Source organism: Chroicocephalus ridibundus, chromosome 3 (genome assembly GCF_963924245.1).
Source record: "Chroicocephalus ridibundus chromosome 3, bChrRid1.1, whole genome shotgun sequence".
Classification (NCBI taxonomy): Eukaryota; Metazoa; Chordata; class Aves; order Charadriiformes; family Laridae; genus Chroicocephalus; species Chroicocephalus ridibundus.
In genome coordinates, this window is record NC_086286.1 from 23,556,724 (window position 1) to 23,582,259 (window position 25,536).

The 25,536-nt window shown below is 37.4% G+C and overlaps 1 protein-coding gene across 6 annotated transcripts in view; it reads left to right on the plus strand.

Moving 5' to 3' along the window:
• Window positions 1-2,318: 2,318 nt before the first annotated feature.
• The window catches only part of EPRS1 (glutamyl-prolyl-tRNA synthetase 1), a 40,553-nt gene continuing 17,335 nt past the window's right edge, over window positions 2,319-25,536 (plus strand). For 2 of the 6 annotated variants that reach the window (XM_063328416.1, XM_063328418.1), the window contains exons 1-18: window positions 2,319-2,482; window positions 4,992-5,076; window positions 9,560-9,659; window positions 11,530-11,686; window positions 12,836-12,975; window positions 13,633-13,727; window positions 15,014-15,140; window positions 15,622-15,814; window positions 16,184-16,355; window positions 17,353-17,586; window positions 18,594-18,678; window positions 19,007-19,066; window positions 19,364-19,384; window positions 21,468-21,578; window positions 23,146-23,282; window positions 24,002-24,209; window positions 24,636-24,748; window positions 25,367-25,484. In XM_063328416.1, the coding sequence (XP_063184486.1) occupies window positions 2,437-2,482; window positions 4,992-5,076; window positions 9,560-9,659; window positions 11,530-11,686; window positions 12,836-12,975; window positions 13,633-13,727; window positions 15,014-15,140; window positions 15,622-15,814; window positions 16,184-16,355; window positions 17,353-17,586; window positions 18,594-18,678; window positions 19,007-19,066; window positions 19,364-19,384; window positions 21,468-21,578; window positions 23,146-23,282; window positions 24,002-24,209; window positions 24,636-24,748; window positions 25,367-25,484 (2,202 nt within the window). In that variant the 5' untranslated portion in view covers window positions 2,319-2,436. The remainder of the gene's footprint in view (window positions 2,483-4,991; window positions 5,077-9,559; window positions 9,660-11,529; window positions 11,687-12,835; window positions 12,976-13,632; window positions 13,728-15,013; window positions 15,141-15,621; window positions 15,815-16,183; window positions 16,356-17,352; window positions 17,587-18,593; window positions 18,679-19,006; window positions 19,067-19,363; window positions 19,385-21,467; window positions 21,579-23,145; window positions 23,283-24,001; window positions 24,210-24,635; window positions 24,749-25,366; window positions 25,485-25,536) is intronic. The other 4 variants (XM_063328417.1, XM_063328419.1, XM_063328420.1 and 1 more) reach the window with 3 other exon arrangements.

Below are 25,536 nucleotides of genomic sequence, written 5' to 3' on the forward strand. Positions count from 1 at the left end.
CAAATTAAGGAGTCTTAGGGCCTCCCTTTCCTAACAATGTGACACATACTGAGGCATGCCACGAAGAGAGGCCAGTTTCAGTGGACAAAACATAGTTGTGCTTTTCTTTCTGTTCCATGCGTGGATAGAAGAGTGGTGTATGTCAGATTCTCAGGCTTGTGGGATCAGAGAGGATGCCTGAACTTGGCAGCTTGCTTACATAAAGACTGAATGCCTAAGCTCTCCCAGCATGATTATTTTTTGCCTTAACCTCTGCTGACACCATAAATTGCAAAGTAGCCTGCAAGTTGCACTGCACCCATTCTCACTTCCTCCCTGCCCACAGGATTAAGTCTTCCTAGTAATTACACTCTCAGACCATTTAAACCGTCTTTAAGTTAGCACTGAACTTCAAGATACAAAAAGCTGTTTCCATACAGAAGAAAATTTCAAAATGTAGTTTTCAAAAGTGTTCAAGTTATTTCTTTCTCCTTTCATCACACAAAGTATTTATCAACTCTGATTTACTTACAGTCTTTAGATTAGATTCTTTCCTCACAACAGGGTAAGACCAATATGACTTCATTACCTTAAAGCTGTCTCTATTTCCAGCAAGCAGGAACACATTAACACCAAAAGATATGAACAAGGCAACTCTTGCTAAAGTGTTCCCAGTCTCTCCATGTGCATACATGAAAAAGGATCTAAGGAAGCCCTTTCCTGAGTGAGGTCAGCTTACTGTAACATTTGCAGATAGATTAGCAAGATTATCACTTACCTCATACTATCATCATCAGCCAGTTCATAATGCTATTGTGACACTGGATTAAAGCTGCATACATAAGAACAACACATGCTTCTACTCCTTTCATCTATAGCCTGCCTTTCCTCTCTTTCCACAAGCGCATGACTAGTAGGAGCATGAAGGACAGATTCAGCCTTCTTCATATTTTGACCCATTGAGAGTTTAATCATTGTAATTTTAATATTGATTGCAACTGAAGCTTGAACCATGTACCAAGTACAAGATTAATCTAATTCCACTGCTTCCATTATACATAATCCTCACCTTCTGCAGGATTCTTGGATATGTGTGCTTTAGTATTCATATCAAAACCTGCATGTGAATTTGCAAAACACAATAAGATAAAATGTAGAACAAGTTAGACAACACAAAATCTGCCTTAATAAGTCTTTCCATGTAATCATTAAATTACAAAGTACAGAACCCACTATTAGTAATCTTCATCTACGTCTCTATATCCCTGTTTTCATCTGAAACTTGCTATATGTTTGACAATTTCCTCAGCATAAGCACTTTTCTCATTCTGCTGTAATTTATCTCTCTGCTCGTTTACAGTTACCTCAATGGGAGTAGAACACACAGGGCATACACCAGCTTCTACCTGATGTGTAAAGACACTTATCTATGGAACCACTTTCCACACTTACAGAAACTGTAAAGCTGCTTACACAAGAGAATATTTAGGAAATTTGAAATAAACTGCAGCAGCAGGAACCAAGGATAAAAGCCAGCATGTAAGGTGCAGTCACGCTCTGGCTATACTATCACGCCCTCTGCACAAAATGGCACTCGGTCTACCTATCAAGCATTTGATAATTTCTCTGCTAGCACATTAGGTGTCAGTACCGTCTATAAAATAGACTGGAGAAAAGAAAAAAAACCGCACAGTGACACTGCAATGTCCTTGCAACAATGTGAACTTGAGCATCTCCTGTGAAAAACTGCTGACACAGTATTTTTGTAATTCATGCCAAGCCAAGTTTGACTCACTGCAAGACCAGTGAGGAATGTAACAAGTAACACTCCACAGAAACAGACGGGCTAAACCACTGCACTCAAATGTGTCGGTGCACGTTGCACTGTTCAATTTATTCATATCATTATACACAGAAAAGGGACTGAAACTATCTCTATGGCTGGTGCCAGGCTTATAGCTCTGGAGTTTTTACAGTTAACTTCTGCAAAGCTCCGGGGAAGGTTCTGCATCGCCACCGCAGCTGTGAGAAGAGACGCTCCGGCACCCGGCCCCGCTGAGGGGCAGGGCAGCCTCCACCGAGCACCCCTGCGGGGCGGTTTCCTCAGTGCTTCATCTACCGTGGGCGGGCGGAGGCCCGGCCGGTCGGCCAGGAGAGCCCTGCGCACCGCTACTCATCTCCCGCCCAGTTCCAACCTCCCCGCCGCCTCCCGGTGGTCTCGGGGCTGTGGCTGCCAAGGAACGACCACGGTCCCCACAGAGACCAACCCGCCCACCGCCACGCGCACCGCCACTAGAGCACCTCTCCCGCCGGAAATGACGCAGCGCGGCCCCGCCCCGCGGCGGCGGGGGACGGTTCCTGCCCAGCCGGCTCTTGCCGAGGTGGTGCTGCCGCCCGCTCTGGCACGCCCCTTTCCTCTCTTTTAGTTCCGGCGCGGCGCTGGCAGCGACGGTGGGGATGGCGGCGCTGAGCCTCACTGTCAGCGTGGGGAGCCCGCCACTCGGTAAGGGCCGGTCGGGCCTTGTTTCACTCCTTTCCCCCCCGCCCCGCCGTCCTGCCCCTCCCGTGTGGGCCCAACAGGGCGCTGTCCCCTCATCGTCCGCCCGCCGGCCGCGCGCGGGGCGCGTGGCCGCCGCGTTGCATCATGCCGGTTGCCTTCGTGCCGCGGGGACGGGCGAGGCGTGAGGGGGGGCCCACGCCCTCCATTCCCGCTGTGGCCTCAGTGCCAGGGCGGGAAGGGGATAAGGAGGTGGCTGGCGGACCCCCTCTCGCAGGCTGGCCGGCGCTGAGAGGGGGGACACCCGGCCCCCGGCGGATCCCGCTGGTACTTGAGATGCTGAGGAGGCGCCGGCCCGGGAGCGCGGCGGTGTGTCGGCTCCGCTGGCGGCTGCTCCGCCGCTCCGGCCTGGGCCCGGTCTGCGGGGATCGGGTAGGGCTGGTCTCCAGCAGGTCGCTTTTCGGGGAGCTGTTGGGGTCGTGCTGACAGCCGCCGGCACTTAACTTAGGCTAAAGAAACTGAATAATAAGTACGCCCCTCAAGTGACTTGGCACGTTGAGGCTAAATTTTCGAGGCAGCCTTAATTCAAGTTGCTTGTTTGTGAGCTCTGCCTCATTGCTGCTATCTTTGGTTGTCAATTCTAATTTGCTGCTAAAGTTTGTCTCTTCTGGGGAGCTGGTTCAAAGTTGCACTGCAAAATTTTGCTTTTTCAGTTGCTCGCTGTCCTTTGATGCTATATTGCCTTTAAAAATGGGAGAATCTCCTTCATTACACTTTCTGCCATATGGAAACAGCCTTTTTATACGTATTCCATACCATTTCTCCATTTGTTACAAGTATTCAAAATAAATTTTCTTCCCATTCTTCATCTTAGTTTATTGATTTCTTTTTCATGCTGTTATTCTCAAACGCATTTCAGAGTTGAACGCAACTTGCATGACTACTGATTTAAGGTATAATATACAAATTTTAAATAACATTTTTCCTGATACTTGTTTATACTGATTTGCTAGAAAAGGTATGATGCAACATGGGCTATGATTAGCATCGGTTTAGGGGCTTTGGAGGATTCTTTTCTTTTGACAGTTGGTGAGTGGCACTAGATGTTTAACTCAGGAGGTTGCCTAATTATGTCAGAAATATTACAGATGAAACACTTTGGTAAACGTTTGTATCAAGAAGACAAGCACGCTCACCCTACTCGTTCCTACTTTGTACTGTTCATCATGGCTGCGGACTGGGAAAAGTGTAGTAGCTTTTAATGTCATTAGTATTAATTACATAGCTTGGTGTGCGTAATACTTGTCATTTTCAAAGCATTTCCGTGCACGTTATTAAAATACTTACATATCTTACAAACATGTTGCATAAGGGATGTCATCCTGACTTTCACAGATGGATAACTGAGGGATGTGAAGAACCTTACTTTCTGATGATAAAAGCTTAATGCCATAAGAAGGGTTTACAGCTGAGTAGAGGTGAGAGCTAGGGAATTCCTGATCTTTGTATTTAGGCCACTGTATTAATACCTTACAACATCTGCCTTCGTCAGTCTGTGCATTGTTCTAGGGAAGATAAAGTGCACAGCACACTAGGAAGGCTGTAACAGGTTAGTTGCCTTTCAAGACCTAGAGTATAGTCCTTTGGCTAGTTTTATTTTAGTAATATTTGCCTATGCCAAAGCTTGCTGTCTTTGTACGTGCTTCTGAGCAAAGCAAAGGAACACAAGCTCCTCTACTTGTGCTCAGCAGGCTAAATCTGGACCAGAGCCAATTGAGAAATACTGCCAGGTTAGATCAGTGCTTTGTTTGAGCCTCTGTGTCGTGCAATAGAGCATCGAGATCAGAGCACGTTTGCATCAAACCACTTTGAATACTGGCAGAACTGTCTTCCAGTTGGTGACGTAGCCTAAAAACTTCAATAATTCTTTTTATTTCTAGAGGCTATCCTTTACTGTCACTGGTGAACTACTTACTCTGAAAACCCTGGTGAACGTCCTGCACTTTTACATGGATAAAGTTGCTTGGTTTTGAATGGCTGATCTTTTCATAAACATTAAGTCAGGTTAAAAGTAGTCTCATCCTTGTTCAGAAACTACTGGTATATTCAGTATTTGATCTCCTTTGATGCAAATGTCAGGGGTGGGCTGGAGCACATTTCTATACTGTTCAATAATTAAAAGCAATTTGATTACATTCTCTACATGTATTGGGAGACAGGACTAATTTTTATGATACCCTTAGGAAGCAAAATGTGTTGCTGCTGACATTTGCTGAGCTCACTGCAGGTTCCTGTATGCTGGACATTATCAATTTGAAACTGTAAGGATTGCCAAGAATAAGAAGCCTCTTGCATATGAGACCAAACATTGATTTCTTCCCTGGGCAGTCTTACTTGAAGGAGTCAATTCAGTCACTTGGTCCTATTTGATAGAAAATGTAACTGTTTTTTTGCTACTATGAAAGTTATCTTTCCTGGAAGAAATTACAGTACCTTTTTCTCTTGTTTTTTAAAGGAGCTCTGCTGACGGTGGAGCATGTGAAGAATGATGTTGAAATTTCAGTGGAGGAAGGCAAAGAAACCATCCTCCGTGTGTCCGAGTAAGTGACTTTGCATCTCTCCTTCTAGCTTTGGGTCAGCAGTTCTAAAAATCGCATGGTTGTAACATTGGCAGTAACCTTTTCAGGTAGGAAGAAGAGAAGAATACGGTTTTATACACCACTGCATTACTGATGTCTCTTCATAGCACAGACAAAACATTTACAATATATTCTAAACTTGATCTTTATGAAAAGAGCTCTGGTATTCTTATTTAAATGCACTTAGCTCTAATTGTTTATGCTGAACCAGTCACTTTATTGTTTATTTGCCTTTTTGAGCTGCCATGGATTATCAAAATCAAGGCCGTTTTATATTTGTCGGGATTGGTATACAAGATTCCTTGGACTCATACATATGTGGTGGAAGGAATTTTAAAGGTTTATATGGCATTATTTTGGGCTCACTGCTGCATATAAGTGAAAGCATGATGCTGTCTCAGAAAAATGCTAATTAACTATGCCATGCTATCCAGTGTATCCATTTGCATCCTGTAGAAAGAATCTTGGACATTTTTGTAGAAATCTATTGTCTGTCCTTCCAAAAATACTTTGCCATTGGCATAAATATTTTCAACTTTGGGGCAGGAACGTGGTTTTTATGATCTGAGTAGGATCATATGCATATCAGAAATGCAGGACTAATGGTGTTAGTTTGGGGAAGCTGCATTGTCATCTTAGATTCCATATCAGGTAAGATATCTGGATATATCAAGAGGAGATACTCTGATATCTTAGGTACTACTAACATACCAGTGGAAATCCCTGAGGTCTAGTATATACAGTAAGGAGCGTATTTTGACCAATAAATATTGCAGGCCTAAACTAAAGTATATTAATGCTACGATGAGTTTGGAATTAGTGATTATAAATGTAGTTTTTGAATACCGATTAGCTTCTGAAAGAACAGGGGAAAAAAATCTATTGTTCATGGACTTGCTGACAAACTAGCATTTTGTGAGGTATTTCAGTAGAAGATGCTGTTAAAGCCACCAGTGCATCATAAATAGGTATTCTTCGTGTCTATAGATCAGTTATATAAAGAACAAAGTATTTTTATGTTGTGTTTTGGAGATCCTGACTTGATTCTCATAGATCAACACCGAATGAGCTTTTCCACTGTCTTGTAATGTTAGGGAAAGACCTTGTTACTATGTATGTATTTCTGCAAAAAATCAAAGCACAGGATGATTCACAATCTTCAATCATAATGATTGCTTTACTGGTTGCAAATACAGCTTTCTGTTTGAAGCGTTAGACTTGAACTCAGATACGAGTTTTTTCCTTAATTTAATCTCTGATTTTACGTGTTGTCTTTTGCTATGCCTGGTGATAGCATTGAATTTGTGATTTTGAATTGAAGCAAGAGAAATGTGGCAGGTTGTATTGGGACTTAATTGGTACAGCATTAATAATTTTCAGTGTGTCTTATGTGTATGTGGTATACAGCATACATAACAGCGAGTTAACTGGATGGGTTTTAGTTGCATGAGAGAGTTTTCCCCTTAAGTAGTCTTGGTCAGATTTTGATTTTATTTTCCTTTCTCAGTTTAGGCAGTGTGTGTACATACCAAAAAGATATACATGCACATACACACTCCTGTGACGCATGGAGATGTTCTTGGAATAATAAAAATTTATATACTCAACTTTGAAATAATATTTTATTTTATTAAATAATTTTATATTTCCATGCCTTCTTCCCACTACATTGCAAAAGCTCATCTTAGTTTTAATGGAAATTGTCAGAAATGTAAAGCAAAAGCTCTTCTTTTGCACTTTGTCCACGTGTGGATAATGTCTAGAATTATGGTTACATCAGATGGAATTTTTTCTGTGTAAGTGTGCTCTCATCCCTGGCATTGGATTACGTTTAAGAAGTTATTCCAAACCTCAGTATTGCATTAATATTCTCTTGCTCGGTTGTACAATCATTTTAAAAATTGATTCTCTATTTTAAAGTCTGTTAAAAGTGTATCTGTAACTTGAGAAGCATCAGCTGAACTCATATCTCAACTAATGTCTTTGGTAAATGGATTTCATGGCATCAGTTCTGCTGAAGCTATCTTATTTTGGCATGACTTGAAATTCACTTGAGATATTTCAGACTTTGATTTTTTAATTTTTTTTTTTTTCAGAAAACCATTAGTCCTAATGACTTGACCTGAACAAGAGAGAACATTTTATTTGCTGTTTTCCTAGGTTATATTTTGAAGTGCAGTTAAAATCTGGTGACAAACTTTTCAGCTAACTAGCTGACAGGTAAGTTTCAGCTAGTTAGCTGAAAAGTTTATCACTAATTTGAGATGATGAATTTTATTTTAAAGGTTATTTCAGAAGCCTTAGCTTCAAAACTTCATGTGGTAATAGCTCCTAAACAAACTACTCTGCTAAATGCTGATGGCTTTATGGAGCGTTTTAGTATACCTGCATCTTACCAGATAACAAACTGCAGTATAACTATTCTGTTTTGTGTTGTGAGCACATGCATACTTCAGAGTGGTATTATTCTTAGGCAGACGTATCTCACCTCTGCACAGAACCATTCTGGAATGCTTTTTACAAATTAATTCGAATAATGATTTATTACAACTGGAGTTTGTTTTTTTTTCCTTCTCCCATCTTGTCTTCTGCTTCTTGAATATTTGCCCTGGTATTTAATTACGTAGCATTTCATGTCACTTTTGAGACACACTTGCACTTTGCCTGTAACATTATGTTGTCCCTGTTTATTCTTTCATACCCCTGGAATTAGCAGGCACTAGCTGCAAAGAGCAGCCTTAATGTTTTGTAACTTTTTCAAAGAAAGGAGGCCAATTAGGGCTATGTTTGGGTGGAAGGAGATCTCTTTCCCAAAGAAAATAAACAACTTTTTAAGCATGAGTAAGATTTTACTAAGAGTAACATTGTCACATTTCATATATTTATTCAGTTTTGCTCGAGTAATCAAGGGTATTTGTTTTAGTATGAATTAGTGAAAACAATAAAAACACATTTCACAGATTTTCTTTAGATGCAAATGTATTAGAAATGTTTTGTTTTTCTCAGTTTGAAAAGGCTTCATTAAAACCTTACAGCAGTGTGAAGTTGTAATAGGGCATACTTTGTGTATGTTAAGCCCCCCACTGTGGCTTTTGTTTTCAGTTATATTTTATGGATCTTCTGTATACTGCATCCTAGAAGCTTGAAAAGCTAGAAGCAAAAAAACTACAAAGGAACCATGTTCATTAGTTTTTAATGCAGTTAACCTAATGAGACTGGCTGGTCCATTTGTGCTAAAAATGGGACTCATTATGATTGTTAATATATCAAGAAGTCTTCTCTGTCTTTTTCATAACTTTCATTGATTTTTGCAAGGCTTTTTGGGGGCTTTCAAAAATTCTTTTGTAAAGGACATAGTAGATGTAACAGGAAGTACAGAACAATGGGAGAAGAGAAATGAAACCTTGTTTGGACAAGTTAAAGTGTAGCATTCAGTCCATTAAATTGAGTGGAACAGAACACTTACAAAACTCTCTCTGTTGATGTCAATGCTTGTTTAGAAGCACTTGGAGCTCTAATTTTGTCCTACGTAGGACAGTGGAGATGAGTATTATCTGGAGACTTGACGGTTGTGATGCATCTTTCTTCCAAAGCTCTTTAATAAATATTAATGAAAATGTTCACATTTACCTTAGATTAATTTTAAGCTAGATTTCTGACAGTATGCAGCTTTTTGTAATACTGTATGTAAGGTAGAAAAGGGAGATTAAAACACAGAAAGAAGTACGCTCTTTGGAGAGCCTTTTGTCTCCAGATAGATCGATTGAGAATTTTCAACAGCAGAATGGGGACAGCAATTTCAAATTAGTCTTTCATCTGGAGAAGACTGGGTGAAAAACAGAAATACAGACAGCCAAGTTGTTCAACAGGGGATAGTCTCTATGAAGTGTGAATTGAGTAAAGTGAGTAACAAATGAACAGGATTTTTTACTCTGATGCTAGCCCTTAAAACCACAGTGGACGCCTCTTGATTCCTCTGTAGATTCTCTGGGAATCCTCTTCAAAATCATCCTTCTTGTATGAAAAGAAAAGAAAACAAATGTTGATTTAGCTTCTTATATTCTGGAAGATATGTAGCTCAGGTTATGCTTATTCATTCTGTCAGATGTGGAGAGTTTAATTTTTTGAAAGAATAATCAGAGGGTTTTTTTCATTAGAATCATTTTGGTTGGAAGAGACCTTTAAGATCATCAAGTTTCTGTCTATCTAAACAAAATTGTTTCATGTTTAGAAGCTTCTATCACCATCTGTTGTTAGAAAAGCAAGGATTGATATATTCTCTTGCTAGGTATTATTTTTTTATTCTGGTGGCCTGGTACCTGTTGGTTCACTCAGAAATTATTTTGCCTTTGCTTTACACATCTTTCAACTCTGTGTGTACAATTAAAATTGAACTGGAGGTAGTAATTTAATACACTTTTGTCTTGCCTCTTTCTTTTTTTAGGAATGTTTCATTTACCAATGTGAATTCAATAGCTCGTTATCTGGCTAGAGTTGCTGGTTCTGCTGGGTTGTATGGTTCGAACCTGTTGGAACACACTGAGGTGAGAAGGAATCGTGCTCATCTTTTTTTCTTTTCCTTTTTCACCTCTTGTTTGGCCTGTGATCAAAGTTTTTTTTAGTTGGTTTGTTTGTGGTTTTGGAACTTGTGTCTATTGTTCTGCATTTTATTGTTAGATTGAGGTTCCAACTACGTGGGATGCTGAGGGTTTTGTTTTCTTAAGCTTGCTCCTTCTTATAAAGAAGAGTAATCTGACCTTTGAAAGGGCTGCCCTTTCCACCCCTGGAACAGCAACTAGTAACATGACAGTTCACTAATATAAGATAATTCAGGTGGGAAGGTGACATCTGCAATTTTCCCTCTTCACTTTCCTCAGCTCTGTTGCCATCAGTTGCTACCTTGTAACACTTAAGTGGAACACTAAGGAACACTGTAACACATTGAAATACTAAATTAGTGTTTTTTCTGTATATGGTGGACAAAACCCTGACTCTGATTTCATTCAGTGAAATGTGTTGACACATCGCCACATAGATGGACTGTTCCGTTGTGCAGAGCCCTGCATTCTGTAATGCTTCCCTAGTGGTGCCATGAGGGCACCAGAATTTTTGTGCCAAAGGGGGAACTTTTTGGTCTTGCTTACACGGATTACAAAAAGTTATTAGGAACTGTGGATATGATATGAAATGAGAGGGAATTTTTCCTGAGTCTAGCTCAGAATAACGATATGCTGAATCTTAAATTGTTAGCTGAAACCTACAAAAAAATTGAAATTTATTTCCTCTGAAATTTGGGGAGGGGCTGAAGGACTTGATTCAGCTCTTTTCTACAACTACTTGAAGCTAGTAGTAATCACTCTTCATCCCTTACAGCTGGTATTAAGGGAAGTGTTGTCTTAAGATGTTGCTTGTAAGGCATTTAAAAAGTTGTAGGTTATTTTATGGCTATTTAAACTTTCTGACCAAACCCCTTGTTTTTAAGTTAAGCCCCAAGATCTCTGCAAACACACTTTCAAGATTGGTATTCCTGATAAAATACTTTTCACTTCTGCATCTTTCAAAAATAAACTCTTACTTCGAGAAGTACAGTGACAGCTGCATTTATGGTGCAAATATTTTGGACCATAACTGCAAATGACTGAACTGAATTCTGTGGTGGTGTAATTACATCTGTGCCTGCCACGTTGTCTTGAATATTGGAAGGAGTCCTGATGCAATTTACAGAACACTTGCATGTGAAATAGGAACAGAGGACTAGAAGAGACACTTAGTCTCTTATGGGATGGAAGGATTCAGTGTATAGACAGGGCTACAGTATTAACCAAGGGCTTGATTCTTAATATTTTTTTTTTGTGTTTATGTACCAAGATATATTTCCTTTTATGGGAAAAGACTTTTTTGCAGGAGAGGGGGGAGGGAAATGAGGTCGAGGAGGGATTTGATTTCTTCAAATCTAAAAGGAAATGAGACAGAGAAGATAGGGAGTGAGGGGAAGATGGTATACTTACCCAATAGCAGTACCAGGAAGATCAAATAGGTCACAAATGTGGTGTGTAAATAGTTGAAGGATAATGATGTTTGTGTGTGGTAAATAAGTATCTGAGAACTTCTGACTATTTTTACCAATGCAGATATCTTCAGTGAAGTTGGCATTTTCAGCAGTTCGAATACAACCTGAAGGAAGAAATTAAATTTAATCATGTAGTATAATTCTGGGTGAATGTTTTGGTATATTTTATTTAAAAAATTCTTTAAGCACATATTATAATTTATTGTCCAATATATTTAATGCTATTGTTGCAGTTAATATTTTCTGATCAACTATCAAATAGATTGTATATTACTTCAATTTTTTAACAAGCTTCTTTCTCATTCCTTTAGTAACTTTGACTGTCTTTTGTCTGTTAAAACTAGATTGACCATTGGCTGGAGTTTAGTGCTACAAAGTTATCTACAGCCAGCCAGTTTCTTTCAGCAGTCCAAGAGCTCAACCACTGTCTGTCTCTAAGAACGTACTTGGTCGGAAACTCTCTGAGTCTTGCAGACTTGTGTGTCTGGGCTGTACTAAAAGGTATCAGTATATGTTCTCGCTTTCATTGGCTTGCAATTAGTGTATACCAGGAGTCCTCAAATTTCCTTATTTGTGGATGCTAGTAACGACTCTTAAGTTGTATGCCAGACTGTATACTATTATGCATATTGCTTTGGCCTATGCATTGCTAGTGATGGGAATAATATAGCTTAGGAAACTTGGAATTTTTTTAAATTGTTGTTATATTTGGAAATTCATAGGATGTAATCATAGATGGGAATTGTTTTAAGTTCTTTTGTGTTAACTGTAAGAGTGTCTTTTTATTATCTGTTGCCTATAAAGGAAAATTTCCTGTGATGCAAAATTTTTGATTAAATCTTTAAGTTATTTTGTAATACAGACTAAAATTATATACACAGACCTTTCCATGACATTATCTTAGTAGAGGAAATTTCTTTGGTGTTTAGTTTGAATTATTAAAAGAGGTGTATGTTACCCTGTGAAATATACTTTGGAGGTTAAAAGAAGGTTTGATGATCTGTTTTTATGGATTTGGCTTTTATATTCTCTCAGATGTGTGTCTAAAGTTGATAGGTGTCAATCTACCATTTGGTATACCCGAATTCCTCTTGAAAGTAAAATGCATATTCAAGATTAAAAGCTGACATCTTTTGGTATTTTTTTCAAAGTTGCTGTTCTTGAGAGAAATCTGATGGGAGTGGACTTCTTTCGTGTTTTTTCTCCTTTCCCTGTCAGAATCTTTCTAGTGAAGTTGTGTTCCTTGAAAATTAGATTGTGGGAACACAGCCCCTCAAAAATAAAGGGTAGTATTGATACGTGCTTCACTTCTGATAAAGCTTAGAAAACATCAAATGTAGACACAGTAGAGGGATATCCTATATTTCTATTTAAAAAAAAAAAAAGTTGTTATTAATGTATGTTCCCCAGTCCCCCCCACCTTCTGCTTTGACAATTCCAAGAAAGGATGCAGTATGTTTTGGGTTTGGAGGGAGTTTATTTAATTTCCTTTAGAATGACTTGTGTCCACATGACTAAATGTCTTTTCAGAAGAGAGCATAAGTAGATTTTTTTAAAAATCATAACCTTTTTTTAGTCTTAAAAATTGCTGTTGGTAATCATTCCATTTTTATAATTTAATAGCTTGAAAAATGTTTTGTTTTCTAACAGATAATAACATATGGCAAGAGCAATTACAGCAAAACAAAGCTCCTGTGCATGCAAAGCGATGGTATGGCTTTCTTGAGGTACAGCGTGCTTTTCAGTCAGTAGGAGCCAAGTGGTCTTCTGGTACAGCAAAGGTTAAAATGGTAAGATTTGCTCAGATCCTCTGGAGAGCGTAGCTTTGTTTGTGTGAATACACTATAAGACAATATTTCTTTTTTAAGTTAGAGAATTAAAAGTTAAAAGGAATCAGTTGTACAGTACATTAAATATTTGTAAACTCTTGTTTAAAGATAAAGCTGTCACTTTCACATTTAGAAAGGCATGAGTGGTGTAGTCCAGTGCTTAAATAGAACCATGTAAAAATGGCACCTCTAAATCAGCACTGCTTTTTAGATATATTGCTTGATTTTTCTAAGGAGGATTTTGAGATCCTGATAGACCTGCAAAGATTGCAGTCCTTGGTCGATTGAACTTGTTGATCACATTCAGGTTAAGAACACTAAGAAAGAAAAACTTGGCTAGCAACTGTTTTCTTCTGTGGAATAAATTAAACAACTTGAGGATATTTTTTCACTCCTGGATCAAGTTTGAAGACAGAATAACTTAAAACTCCAGAATTAGTCTTGTCTTGAAGTAGTACGAGTAATGTGAAAGTTGTGAAGAGATGAATTTGGGGTCCGATATGGCAGCTTTTTCTCGCCTGGTTTGAAAGGAGACCTCAGTGCAGAAGCTATTCTCTAGCATCCTATATCTGATTATACAGCTAGTACAATCTGTAATTATGTCTCTTAATTTTTAAGGCAACAGAAAAGAAAGCGGATATTGGAAAGTTTGTTGAACTTCCTGGTGCAGAGATGGGAAAGGTCATTGTAAGGTTTCCGCCTGAAGCAAGTGGGTAAGAAACATAAATACTTGAGAAGGTTCTATTTCTGTTATTTCTTAAAAGTGTGCTTTGGTGAGGATGTTAATCAGCTTACCAGACAAGACTTTTAAGCCAAAAGATTATTTAAAGCTTTGTCCACACCTACGTTAGAGCTGTATATTTACTTTTCCTCTCTACCTCATTGCACCGTTGCCTGAACTTGGAGTAGGGATGTTAGTTGCCAGCAGGTGACATGGTGCTGCTCAGCAGTGGGATGAGGAGAAGCTGAAGGACAGCATTTGCATGGATAATGGAGGCATGTGCACTGACAAGAGCTATGATGTGTAAATGCAGTCTTTATGAGTTGGGTGAAAGGACTCATAGTGCTTCTCAAGGAAGCTTAGATTTGAGAAGGGAAAGATGTATGGTATAGCTTCCCTTTGGGAAGCTTGACATCAGATGTGTAATCGACACCTTTGGCCCAGGGGTCCAGATTGTATGTAGTTCCGAAACACGAACTCCTTAAAGACCACACAATGGTGATGTGATGAGCTAATTTAATAAATAAAATTTTCACCCAGCTTTTAATTTTCTGTTTCTTTTTAGAATTGCATGATGGGCTGTAAAATTTCCACGACTGCATTTCTTCATTAAACTGGTTGTTCAGCATCATGTGACTTCTGTAGTAGTGTTTCTTACTCTATTAGTCCAGTATAAACTGTTGCTCAAATATCATAAATTATGTATTATGTATGTGTATAACATATATCGTTCTCGCATTAGTAGCTTTTAGTGTCTTAATTCTGGTGTTTTACTTAAAACACTGTTCTTTAGGGACACATATTTTTAATTTTCTTTGGAAGTTATTTTCATTTTGTGGATTTGGGTTTTTTGTATTTATTTTAAATCGACAGTAGCTTTTTAGCTTATGTTAAAAATACATAGCAACCACCATTTCAGAAAATTCCACTTTTCTGAATGTGGTAAATTCAGATTATCTGGTAGCTACTACTGAGTATCATCAACAGTTAAGTTAGTCTGTAAAATTGGAGATAATTGCAGTCCTATCTTTTATACCCATAGTTCACTCCAATTTACAGATTTAGGTATTTTTAAACAGTTAACTACTGAATTTATAGTAGAAAAAACGCAATCTATTTTCATAAATGTATAGTATTTTAACAAATATCGTGGTTTGTTTTTTTTTTTTTGTTAAACTTAGGTATAACTTTCCATTCTTTCTCCTTCCCTCACCAAAAAAAAAAATTCTAGCTGAAGTAGTGCTGGTGTACATATTTATTTTTTATTTCCTTTTTTAGGTATCTGCATATTGGTCATGCCAAAGCTGCCCTGCTAAATCAGCACTACCAAGTTAACTTTAAAGGAAAACTTATTATGAGATTTGATGACACAAATCCAGAAAAAGAGAAAGAAGACTTTGAAAAGGTATGATAAGAGAGCAGGGAAATCCATTCACTGTATAGCTAATTCAAAGGTAAACGGCGTGCAGATCTGCTCTTGCACACTTTTTTTGCGCTAGATTTTAATGGTATTAGTATTACACTTAATTTCTTCCAAGTGTAAGACTTTCCATCATCTTTACCTTTCTCCAGTGTATATTTTACAGTATGTCAATAAGCAACTCTTGCAATACACTGTTGTTTTGATTGTATAAATACTACTTAGTCCATAACAAGTAATTTGTTTCAGCTTTCATCTCCTTTTCTTGTCTGATCTCATATAATTATAGGCTGTGAATGAATGATACTCTCTTTCATTCATATTATTCTTTCATGCGTATTATTCTTATGGCTTATCCTTCCTGGACAACGGAGCATTAAAAACACCACATCTAGCATGAAGAGGATAGAGGTTTAAGAAAACTATCTTTCCTGAATATTACAGTATACAATTTCACACTTTGCAGGTTATTCTTGAAGATGTTGCAATGTTGCACATCAAACCAGATCAATTTACGTATACCTCAGATCACTTTGAAGCAATAATGAAATACGCTGAGAAGCTTATTCAAGAAGGGAAGGCATATGTGGATGATACTCCTGCAGAACAAATGAAAGCAGAGCGTGAGCAAAGAATGGAATCTAAACACAGAAATAACTGTAAGATATTTTAAGCTTCCATCTTGCTTTCTTATCTTTTTAATTTGGCATCAAAACTTCATTTTTATTAACAAAGATGGATGAGATGACTAATGGCATATCTCTAAGGTCCTTATAGGAACTTAGAAGTGTTTAGTGCTTTGTTCTGCAAGGCTAGAGTAAGTGTAGATTTAGACAGGTGCATTAAACTTGTATATGTATGAATTCATCACCATTCATTACTACTTTTAAAAAATTAAAAATGTAAAATGTATGAAAATGAATTCTGGTGAGGAAGGTGACATTGCTTTTTGTTACTGCAGTAATAAAATGTGGTTCTATATCAGCTTTGTCATACCTTAGAAAATGATTTATTTTTATTGTTTTTAGGTGTTAATAAGAATCTACAAATGTGGGAAGAAATGAAAAAGGGAACAGAATATGGACAAACATGTTGTCTACGAGCAAAAATAGATATGAGTAGTAACAATGGATGTATGAGGGATCCAACTCTTTATCGTTGTAAAAACCAGCCTCATCCACGTACTGGAAATACATACAAGTATGTCCACTTCCTCCTTGTGTGGTTTTTGCTCTTTTCAGGGCATTTACCATTCCTTAGTAAACTTCTTTAATGCTTGGAACCTGCTAGTATTTTTCAGGCAGAATATGTAATGAGTCTCTCGACTTTCTGAAACTTCTGCAAATGACCTTTAAAACCTGTGAGTTGGCCATCATGGTCAGCAGTGAATATTATTTCAGTTTTGGTCCATAAATACATTGTATGCTAGTGAAGAGCTTTGAGTTGCAACGTGAATTAAGATTTAATGGCTGTATCTTCAACAACAGAGCTGTTTGCTTTAGCTCTTGGAGCTTAAACAGACCTACGGCAATTTTACATTGCTACAGCTTTATATTGCTGCAGATTATCCTTCCTTAATCTACTTACCTTTGTGGCTGCTTCCATTTTCACAGCAACTGCTGTCTTTGTGCAGAATGAAGAATTACTACATTGTGCATTGAAGTAAGCCTACTCAATTGTTCAAGGCTATGGTTCAGTGCTTGTTTGAAACCTCTGCTTCCAGCTGTACAACTCCCTTTTTGGAAACATTGATTTAATGTGTGTATAATACTAAAGTTATGTCTGTGGGTAGGGCTTTGTTTTTAAACATGAAAGGTTTGCTCATTATTCAGTCAACTAATGATTCTTTTTGATAGTTAAGGAAAAAATGCCATAAGTTAGCATTTTACGTGTTTGAAAAAAAAACAGTAGCAGTGTAGGGATTAGGATTTCTGGTTTTTTTTAGTCTTTAATATTAAGGCTATAATCAATTAATTTCTTGAAGGCTTTCTTTGTTTTAAAAATGTATTGTCCTCTGTATCTTTTTATGGACAATTTGTTGTGTATGTGCTATTTTAGTCTTCATATGAAAGTTTTTAGGATTGTAGATTATAAATATTTATAATCTATAAATATAAATTATGCTTAGTTTAAACGCTTACATGTGAGTAAAGTGTTTAGTTGTTCTGCCCTGCTAATTTAAGGTCTTTATTCGCAGGGTTTATCCCACATATGACTTTGCCTGCCCCATTGTTGACAGTATTGAAGGTGTCACACATGCATTGAGAACAACTGAATACCATGACAGAGATGAACAATTCTACTGGATCATTGAGGCACTGGGCATAAGGAAACCATATATATGGGAGTATAGCCGACTAAACCTCAACAACACTGTGCTCTCTAAGAGAAAGCTTACGTGGTTTGTCAATGAAGGGCTTGTGGATGGATGGTATGTTACATGGTTGTAGTTCAGCGTTGTTCCTTAAGATACTTGTGACTGATGCACATATTCTCTGTTTTGGACAGTGTTTAGACATCAAAGCAGCATGAATGAATATTCAAACAATATTTAAAAATATAGATTAAGCACAGTGGCTTCTGCATGTAGAGTGTATCTGTTTATTACTCTACAGTAACTGTGTAATTACATATTCATATCCTGTAATAAACGTGAGGTAGCTTATTTTTGGACTCTGGCTCTTGCTACGGGTGCTACTTAACATACTTTCCACTCTGAGTCATGAAATACATTCCTGAGCAATGCCAGAAGGGGGCCTGAATTGAAGAACTTCTGGTCCTATCCATCTAGTCAAATCCATCCTACTTCCCTCCCTCCTGCATGCCGTGGGTTTACACTTCTGCAAGTAGTTTCCGTGGAGCCATTTTTTTTTTTTAGATGCGTAGCTGGTCTTATGATGACCTCTGCCTCCCTAAGCCTCAGCAAGGTTTGATTCGTGTTCCCACCAAAACATATTTTGCATTTCAGATTAGGCCTTTTTACTTCTTGCATAAAAAAATAAAATCATAGAAATCTATCACTTATGTCACTGAGAGATAACATTGTAGTTGTGACTCATCTCTTTTTGGTTTCTCTTGAGCAATAAAGAATCAAGCGCTGTTGTTTCCAGTTCCGTTATTCAGGTGCCATTGAAAAGAAAGTAATGTGATAGGCACATAACTTTTGCCTTGCCAGTTTGAATAGTTATAGGTGAAGAGCCTCTTCACCAAGAGATGGCTTCCCTCCCTGAGGTGAAGCAGAAGAAAATCTGCAACACACATTTTGTATGGATAAGAGGTCAGTCTTTCAGTTAGGTGTTATCTAGCTCTTAATTCACACAAGCAAAATACATTGAAGCTGTACCTTTTATGTGTGGCAGTATTAGTAAAGTTTTTGATCAGTCTGACTAATAAGTAGAATGTAGCATGTGACACTGGTGAAACATCTTTTTCTACTAGGGATGACCCAAGATTTCCCACTGTGCGTGGTGTCCTAAGAAGAGGCATGACAGTTGAAGGGCTCAAACAGTTTATTGCTGCTCAGGTGGGTGTTTTCTTTTCTTCTGATGCTTTGAATTTCATTTGTTAAGGACAAGGTTTTGTGAAGTTTCAGTTAAAGTATTTGTCACCGGGAGGTTTCTTCTTTTAAATTTTTGCTGCTTCCATGTGTACTGCTTCAACAATATTAACACCTGTGAGCAGGTCCTGGCAAAATGGGGTAGGAGGTTTCTTACTTTAGAAAGTGTCTATTTTGCAAGTTCAGGATGCCTTTCTAAACTGTTTTGATGAATGCAAACCGTAGTGGGTTTGTAGTCTTTAAAGGAGTCTAATAGCTAGAATTTTTATATTAATGTGGTGGGGTTTTTTTCCAGGGCTCATCTCGATCTGTCGTGAATATGGAGTGGGATAAAATTTGGTCCTTTAACAAAAAGGTACGTGCTTACTTGAATTTGATGCTGCTCCTGGTATCCTCTTTCTGGGATGTGTAGAGAATCCAACGTTCATTGGAGTGCTGCTTATCACAACAAGTAGCAGTTGCAATATGTTGCATCATTTGGCACACTTTCAGGAAAATGGAATGTCCCCCCCCTTTCTAACCTGAACTAGCACTAATCCTATTGATTCTCCTATACCAATACTTACTTGCCTTACTTAGTAGTATGGGTAAAGATAATGATATTTGCTGTAAATCTGATGTGAAAACTGCATTTCATTTTTCTGCTTTCAAGCTGCGAGCTATCTGTAAGAAGGTATTACTTAATGCTTTTTACCTTAGCATATAGCTTACAGTGCTGTAAGCATACATAGCATAAGCTATCATTTTGCAGCTTCATAGCACAGTCACATTTGCTTATATAACAGGAGCTCTACAAACCCACTGAAAATGCATTATTCCTAGTTTTAAAAGGCTGCCCATTTCTGGTCTGGCTTATTTGTTAACAGAAACACAAATCTTATTCAATTTGATTCATGTTGGCCGCTTTTCCTTTCTGTGGCAAAAGGACAAACACACTGGGTATACTGCCTTTGTAGATAAAACCAGCACTGCTGATGTTTCTGACTGAATGTCAAATAAGGAATATTGCATCTTGACATGGTTATCGCTTTTTGGCAGCGGATGCTTGGACACTATAATAAGGCGAATTGTTATAATGCTGGTTGCATATTTTGTGTGATTGTGGAAACACCTGTTATTTTGCATTGGGATTCCTGCTTGGTTTTGCTTAGATGGTACCCAGATCTGTTAATTTCAGTAGTTTTTGCTTGTCTGGCATGTGTCTTGTATTTCTTCATGTATTTTGCGTTTGGTCTGCTACATACACGAAGGCTTATGAATTGGTTCTTTCTGTTGCTGCATAAATATACTTATGACTGAGAATTGGTTTGTGGGGAAAAATCTACAATAGGCTGTCAGGGATCATTTTTTTAATTGGCTTTTAAATGGAGTTTCTTAGACCTCTGACTCAACTCCTTGGACAGCACCATATTTATTAGCCAATTTTATTTACACGTATCTGTGCAGATAGTTTGCAATCTGCAATATGAGCAAAAACAATTGGTTGCATGCAGGTAGTTCTGAGCTCAAAGACTTCATCAGTGTGAGAGCTCTTATTTTATATCTTACCCTGTAGTTATGCTACTGACTTTTTAACACCTGTCATCTAAGGAAGGATTGTGAGTTTTAATAAGTAAAATAAAGAGCCTGGTAATAACATTGTAAAATTCATTCATTTAGTTATCAAAATTATGATATTAAATGACATAATACACTTATATTTTGAGAAACATACACGAGTCCTTTTTTGAAATGTGTGTCTAACGTTCAGGAGTCTGACTTCAGTGACTATGAGCTTACAGACGTGTGACTTCTTAAAAGTATATCATCATATCGCCTTCCTTGCTAATGTGAAGTAATTAGATACTAAATATTTTTTTCTAAAATTGCCGTGTGGTTTTTCACTTGAGCAGGAATAAACTAACGAGAAAACAGTCAGTTTATATTAATAAAAGCAAGTGTTTTCCATTGTGTTAGTTTCCAACTAAACTGCTAGATCTCTGATGCTCCTTTTGGACCTAGACAACTGTTTTATTTGAATTATGTTTTTAAGTGCCTCTGAACAGTTTGACAAACTGGTATTTCAGGTATGAAAAATGCTGTGAAAAACAGACAGTAGAGTTTGAAAATGGACAATAAAAATACAGGAAGACATTTTAGTGGTATCTTTTTCTTGCCAAACTCATGTTGTAGAAATCCTGATGAAGTCAATGTTATGGTGTTGCCTTATTATAGTATCTAATGCGTCTGTATTAAAATTGCAGACTTAATTAGTGCTTCCTCTATAGCCAGGTCTGTCCCTGATTCTGCTGGAGTACTGACCTGGAAAATGAGTACAGGATCAGGTCTTGTGCTGCTGGAAAAAGAACAAACTGCACTGATAAATTATCACTTACCACTTTAAATCCAGCTACCTAGAGAGAAAGTGGTACAGATGTAATAGCGTATGTGCATAGTAAAGCTATATCAAAGTACATTTTGCTGTCTTTCCTATGAAGAAAGCTCATAATTTTGGTTACTTCTGGTGTCAGTTCTACCCAATCTATTGGTTTTACACAAAGTATTTCAGTAAAGATGGGAAACTGTGAAGTATTACCACTGTTTTCTTACTTTTCTATGGGTTTGGATTAAAGTAATATTAAAGCAAATATAAAAAAATGCAGTAACATAAAGAATACCAGTTGAATATTCCTTTTTTGGTGGTTGTTGTTTTATACAACATCTTATTTCTCTGTCAATGCCATATATTTATGATCCGCCTCATTTGTTTTCTGCAGGTTATAGACCCAGTAGCACCTCGGTACACTGCTTTATTGAAAGATGCAGTGGTCCCAGTAAATATTCCTGAAGCTCAAGAGGAGATGAAAGAAGTGGCTAAACATCCAAAGGTTCTCACTTTACTCTCTTAATATTCTTGTATTGCAGATCAGTAAGGTTGGAAGTACCTTGGCTTGGAGCAATCAGCAAGGAGAGTCCTGCTTTTAGATTGCTCAGACAGCATGAGATAATACAAAGGTGTACTTTTTTTCACAGAATTGTCTAAAACTGGACAACTACTGAATGTATTTGTTCTGTTAAGAGGATGTAGGAAACTGCTTTTGTAAATATCTAAAGTGCATATAGACAGTGCATTGAAAGCCCTCTCTGGGAGTTTTCAGAAGAGGTGGGATGTTAATAGTATGGAGCTATGTTCAGACTGTTTTTATTATTGTTTGATACTACCTTTCGCAGAGAATTTTAAATATAAAATTTTATTCAAGCTTTATGGGTATAATGCAGTGGATACTGCTTATCCATAAAAGTAAGGAATGCAGGAGATTTTTTTAAAAATGGTTTATAAAATTAAACTTATGTAAAGAGGTGGTATATTAACCTGTTAATTCTACCAGTCTCTGGATTTTCTAATATCACCTTTAAAAGCAAGTAGTTATTATCAGAAGTTAAGAACTTGCTGATTTGATACTCTTAGTATCCAGTAAACAGAATAATATCCCTTAGGAAGGGGAGTGTGTTACTGATACAATACTTTTTTGGTGCTACAATTAGGAAAGATGCTTTTCTTTGAGCATGACATCTCAAATTGTGCTTAAGTTTCACTGAAAGCATCCCTACACACTTAGCCTGACAAACAAGTGAATATTGTTGAGATTTTTCTTCATTTATTTCTTTCTATTTTGTCTTTCTTGAGTGTTCCCGTAGCCATTTCTTGTAACTGAGAGGTGGACATCTAGTTTGCCCTCTTCCCCTTGGCAGATAAACAAGTAAACAGGTTTTGAGAATATGCAAGTGAGAATTGTGAACTCTTTAAGAGTCGGAAAGTCTGAAGTTTGGTCAGATGCAAGCCAGCATATTAAAACATTGACATTAAAAATGCTGCCTCCAGAATATAATAAAATAAGTACTGACCAGAAGAAACAAATTTCAAACTCCCAATTGTTTGAAAAAGACTCAACTCACAGATGGCCTTAAAAAATAAAACAATTTAAAGCTGAGTATTTTTAGCGTTACAAGTGATGTATTTCTAATTTTTGTCTTTAGAAATCTATGCAGGTGAGAGAAGCTCCATATTTTTAAAAGATCAAAAAGAGAGCTATGAAATTGTTTTTGAAGGGAATTTCTATAGCAAAATGGAAACTTGAGAAAAACACTTAGTTTTTACCTGTAAGATGTGTGGACCTTAAGGAAACGGGATATGCTGTCAGTTGTGTTGGAGCTGGTATTTGACAGAAGATAGGATTTTTTGAGTGTACTGTCAGAGAAATGCATGCAACACTTGTGGACAAGAAACCTGAGAGTGTTGCGGAAGAATACTATAGCTTTGTGTTGATGTTATTGTCCATCTTCTATCTGCATCTATTTTCTATCATAAATTAAGCAATGTTTTGGTACTGCATTAACTTTACTCAGTTTATATAGTGACAATTTCTCCTTTGAAATGAAAATCATTATTCACAGAATGTCGATGTCGGGTTGAAACCTGTGTGGTATGGCTCCAGAGTCCTGATCGAGGGCGCAGATGCAGAGACCTTGACAGAGGGAGAGGTGGTTACATTCATAAATTGGGGCAATATTGTCATCACCAAATTAAACAGGTAACCTGTTTTCTGGGAGATGAAATTAATTTTTGCTTTTCACCTTTTTGTTGATTTTTCTTTTAATAGGTAGCTTGTAACAGTAAAATATTAATGGCTGTCCATATATGTCCATTCTAGAATTCTGTAAATAGGTATCTACTTTGAAATATGCTACAAAACTGCATTTCAGCGTGAGCATATTTTACTGTAGATTCAGTTCTGAAATCACCAGTCAGTCCTGATACTGCATGTCCCTCTCATGCAGCATTCTCCATGTTTCTACAGTAATATTTCCACTGTGAAACTGCTTTTTCAGACACAAAAAAAACCACTTGGAATTTTAACAACTTTCACCCTGTAACTAATACTACTTTTGCATGCTAAAAACTTAAATCTATCACAGATTCAGTTGCAGAACTGTTGAGGTGGAGAAGGAGACCGTTAATGTCATCATAGTATCTTTGAAATGGTTTTGTGTTGAGACAGTGGCAGAATGGGTGAGCTGGGATAGAGAACATAAGTATGTAGAGATTTTTTTCCCCGTGTTCTTTACTGTCTCATGATATTTAAGAAAATCAAATTAAAGGTGAGTTTCAACAGGAATGAATGCACTCTTTCATTTCCTCCATCTCCCACACTTCAAAATTGAGTTTTTCAGTGAATCTATTGATGGTCTGTAGTATCAAATGAGAACTAATCACTTAAGCTCTACTCTGATCATTTCTGTTTTTGTATAGAAATTCAAGTGGAAAAATCGTGTCCATTGATGCCAAGTTGAACTTAGACAATAAGGACTTCAAAAAAACGACTAAGATCACTTGGTTAGCAGAAAGTCCATGTGCACCGCTCATTCCAACTGTCTGTGTTAATTATGAACATCTGATCACTAAGCCAGTTCTAGGTAAAGATGAAGATTTCAAGCAGTACATCAACCAAAATAGCAAGGTAAAGTTATCTTTTTGTCCTCTTTATTCCACAGAGCTTAATGTCTGGAGGTTTTTTTGCCATCACTATTTCAGTTACTTTTTTTTAATTTAAAGATTTAATTTGTTGAATCATGTATTGGTGTGTCGAGTTTCCATGTTTCCATTTAACCTCTCATAACTTTAAAATATGACTCACTTTTTTATTTTTTTTTGATGTTGCTTGGCTTTTACACATCTGGGACCAATAGTTTTGAGTTTTTGTCATGATGCATTCTTACGATACGGCATCTTTTTCTAGTACTTGATCTGCTGCCCCTGGAGAAAACTAACATTTCAACACTTCCAAAATCAGAAAATCACTATTATCCTTCTACAGCTCTACTGTATTTCTTCCTGTTTCTTGTGCTGTGTTAGATTTGGACTGATTTCTTTTTAACACTTACAGCAAGAAGAACTGATGTTAGGTGATCCTTGCCTTAGGGATTTAAAAAAAGGGGACATCATACAACTTCAGAGGAGAGGATTCTTTATTTGTGATCAGCCCTATGAGACAGTGAGGTAAGCTACCGAAGAATGGCCTCAGCAGACTTCACAGAATTTGCTTTAGCTTGCTGTGTTCTAATGCCTTCACACATGCATTGGCAAGAGTAATGTTGCCTGTGAATATATTCCCCTTTACCATGACCTCTCTGTGGAATATTTTGGTGGACTGGCATGACTTTTAGCTTGTACGTTCCTACCTCTTCGAACTGTCTGAGCCAAGCACATGGCAGTTTTGGTGCACCCCAACTAACTGGGACTTAGTAAAGAGATCATGGTTTCCTTGTGATTCTAAGTATATAAATTAAAGACCAATGTTATGGAATATAACAGGCATTTGCACAATACTAGTACTGAATATACTATTTAATTGTAACAGTTCTTTAGCAAGCTACCAAGCATCTAAGTTACACTGCATTTCAGCATAGTATTATAACATAAAGAAAACTTGTAGGTAACAGGAATCAATGCAGATCCCCAATTATGTAAATTTGGATAACTACACTTGTGTACAAAGGTAAACTTGCAGTTGTGCCAGAGCATCTTGTAGAAAAAGTAGAACATTTGTTTCAATAAATGTTTTATATGTTTCTTGTATGTCCTTTATTATTGTGTTTTCTATAAATCCTTTTATAGTCCTTACAGCTGTAAAGAAGCCCCGTGCATTTTGATTTACATCCCTGATGGACACACTAAGGAAATGCCAACGTCTGGGTCAAAAGAGAAGACCAAAGCTGAAACTGCAAAGAAAGAGGTAAACTTGGGTTTTAGAACAGTGCCGTGAAATCTATTGCTGTACATGTATT